The sequence below is a fragment of the Herpailurus yagouaroundi genome, unplaced genomic scaffold, assembly GCF_014898765.1.
Source record: "Herpailurus yagouaroundi ecotype Mexico unplaced genomic scaffold, PumYag 140, whole genome shotgun sequence".
NCBI lineage: Eukaryota > Metazoa > Chordata > Mammalia > Carnivora > Felidae > Herpailurus > Herpailurus yagouaroundi.
In genome coordinates, this window is record NW_024412395.1 from 95,987,035 (window position 1) to 95,989,918 (window position 2,884).

Here is a 2,884-nt window from a genome sequence, read left to right on the forward strand (position 1 = left end):
TGAAAGAGATGGAGTTTGTCAGAAGAAGGCAAGGTAGTAGTTTGAGGGAGGGTTCTGGCCCAGGGGTAGTTGCTCAGAGATTCAAGAGGGATAACCAAAGGAGGAGGGTGGAAAGTGTGTGAGCCAGAGAGAGGGTCTGAGGCAGGACAAGGTGAAAAATGAGAAAGGGAGTAAGACCTTTTAAAGCATCTGTTTTGGGGACCCTGAAGCAGGGAAGAAAATTCTTGATTCTGACCCAGAGGACAATAGGAAGTCACAACCGGGCCTGGAGTGGAGGTACCATGATGGCAACATCTGTGGGTGCTGCATAGAAGATCTTGTCCTATGTGACACCAGTAATAGGCCTTGCGTCAATGAGGGACTCCCGGGAGCAGAACTGGGAGGATCCACGTGCCGTTCAGATCCACGTGTTTCTGCTAGGGCAACTCAGTCTCAGTGGGACCTGTCCTTAACTACTGGTGAGCCTACTGTTCCTTGGGTGCCAGATAAAGGCTGACTCAGAAGCCCTTATAGGAGGAAGTGGGACCAATTATAGAAGCTGAAAAGAGGGAACGCTTTTTTGCAACTAGGGGGAGAAGAAGAGGTTGGGTAGGTCATCTGGGCTGCAAAAGTATAATGATCAGATGTAAGGGAGCAGGAGAGACTCTGCTGAGAAAGTGCTCACTGGGTGCTGAGTCAGGAAGGGGGTACAAGTCTGTGTGCATATGGTGGTAAAGAGATAGGGAAACAAGACAGCCACACCATAGGCCTCCAGGAAGGTGTGCGTGAGCAGGGGCTGTGGGAGAGCAGAGAAAAGCCAGTGCCTCTGGTGGCAGAAACTGCAGCCCAAGGCGATTCTGGAACAGCCTATACGGAACAAACCACATTCACATATACTCATACACACAAACCCTGACAGCGGTAGTCCCTGGAAGTCATTTTGGTGGTCTATGAAGAACACGGAGGTGATTCCAGGGATAATTCTGAGGATTTTGCTGAATCCCTAAGCAAGGGCTTCTCTCCCCATCATACCTACCTCCAAGGCCCACTGAAGACTTCTGTGTTGGGAAGCCACAGGGAGCAAGCCTGGAGAAGAGTGGACACTGTCCCATAAAGCAGACAGAACAGACCCAGAACCAGCCTGGATGTGCAGGTAAGGCCCAGAGGACAAGGCCTTATGGGTGCTGAGGAGGAAACAGAGAGACCCAGGGAGCAATGGGCAGGACCTAGCCTAATATCTTGCAGCTGAGAGTGGGGACGGCTCGGACATGAATGGCAGGAAGAATTTAACAACGAAAACCCATCTCAACCTGGACCCAGGGCTGGGCTGAAGGTTGGGCCAAACGTCTTGGGCTTGGGCCTCCCTCTACACAGGAGGCGCTGTCTGCTGTCTGAGCCCGAGGAGACCAATCCATCCAATTTCTAGCATTTACGCCAGGAACCAATCATTCATCACCCACCCAAATGTGGGATCAGGGTGTGTTGGTGAGGGAGAAGAACACAAGAGGAGCCACCCAGGGACCGAAGCCTAGGGCCTCTCCCCACAGACTCAGCTGCAGACAATCAGGCCAGCAAACAGCAGACTCAGGAATATATATCTGAGGGTCTTGCCATCCCCAGAGCAAAGGCCCCCAAGGAGGGGATTGTGACCTGCTGGAAGGTCGGGGCCCTGCCAGCACCCCATCACAGGCAGAGCAAGAATGCACCTGCTGCACTCCTCCACAACCTCCCCGGTGGTGGCTTCATGGGACAAAGGCAGGGGAGGACAGCGAAGAGATAATCTACCTATGGCCAGATTGGGGAAGCCAGAGCAGTTCGACCCAGCAGGTGCCCGGGCGCCTTAATGAAGGTACTCACTGCCCACCCCGCCCCCCAACACATAATCAACAGCGTGGAGAGTCTCTTCCCACTGCTTCTCTGCTACCACGATCCAATGCATTAAAACAAGCTGACCCAGGGCCTTAGGACTTGGGGCGGGAGAGAGCAGCCAGTCCCCTCTCCCCAGCTCTGACCCTGAGGAGGCCCTTGGAACCAGGGCCACCTCCTCCTCCTTTCCCCTTTCTGGTGAAGGGAAAGGACCAGAGACAGAGGGTAGGGGGTGGGGCGGGACTTGAGATAGGCATGCGAGCTCTATTGGTCAGAGGAGCTGCCGGTCACAAGGGCAATTCGGGCGAGGATTGGCTGCGTGAGGCGGGGCGCGGCGCTGCTAAAGACCGGGCCCAAGGGGTGGGGCTGACGCTGCAGCTGGCGCAGCTCAGACCCCGAGCAACCGCCGCGGAGCAGCCAAGCAACCACCTTCCCCTGCCCGTTCCCGCGCCCGGGCCGGGGCTAGGCCCCCAACCGCCGGGTCTCCGGGGGCTGCAGTAGCGGCGGCGGCGACAGCGGCGCCGCCCGCGGTTCCCGCCGGGGCCCGGGCGCCGGCCCCGCTCTGCAGGATGGGCACGGTGCTGTCTCTATCCCCCGCCTCTTCGGCCAAGGGCCGGAGGCCCGGCGGGCTGCCCGAAGAGAAGAAGAAAGCGCCGCCCGCGGGGGACGAGGCGCTGGGGGGCTACGGGGCGCCGCCAGCAGGCAAGGGCGGCAAAGGCGAGAGCCGGCTCAAGCGGCCGTCAGTGCTCATCTCGGCGCTGACCTGGAAGCGCCTGGTGGCCGCATCTGCCAAGAAGAAGAAAGGCAGCAAGAAGGTGACGCCCAAGCCGGCATCCACTGGCCCTGACCCCCTGGTCCAGCAACGCAACCGCGAGAACCTTCTCCGCAAGGGTCGGGATCCCCCCGACGGCGGCGGCGCCACCAAGCCACTGGCGGTGCCGGTGCCCACCGTGCCCGCGGCCGCTGCCACCTGCGAGCCGCCGTCGGGGGGCAGCGGGGCCGCCCCGCCGCCGGGTTCCGGTGGGGGCAAGCCTCCACC

General features: G+C 59.5%; 1 protein-coding gene across 1 annotated transcript in view; it reads left to right on the forward strand.

Annotated features, from left to right (window-relative positions):
• Nucleotides 1–2,231: 2,231 nt before the first annotated feature.
• CDK5R2 (cyclin dependent kinase 5 regulatory subunit 2) overlaps nt 2,232–2,884 on the forward strand; it is a 2,888-nt gene continuing 2,235 nt past the window's right edge. Inside the window, exon 1 of the mRNA XM_040476294.1 lies at nt 2,232–2,884. Coding sequence (XP_040332228.1) covers nt 2,415–2,884 — 470 coding nt within the window. The 5' untranslated portion in view covers nt 2,232–2,414.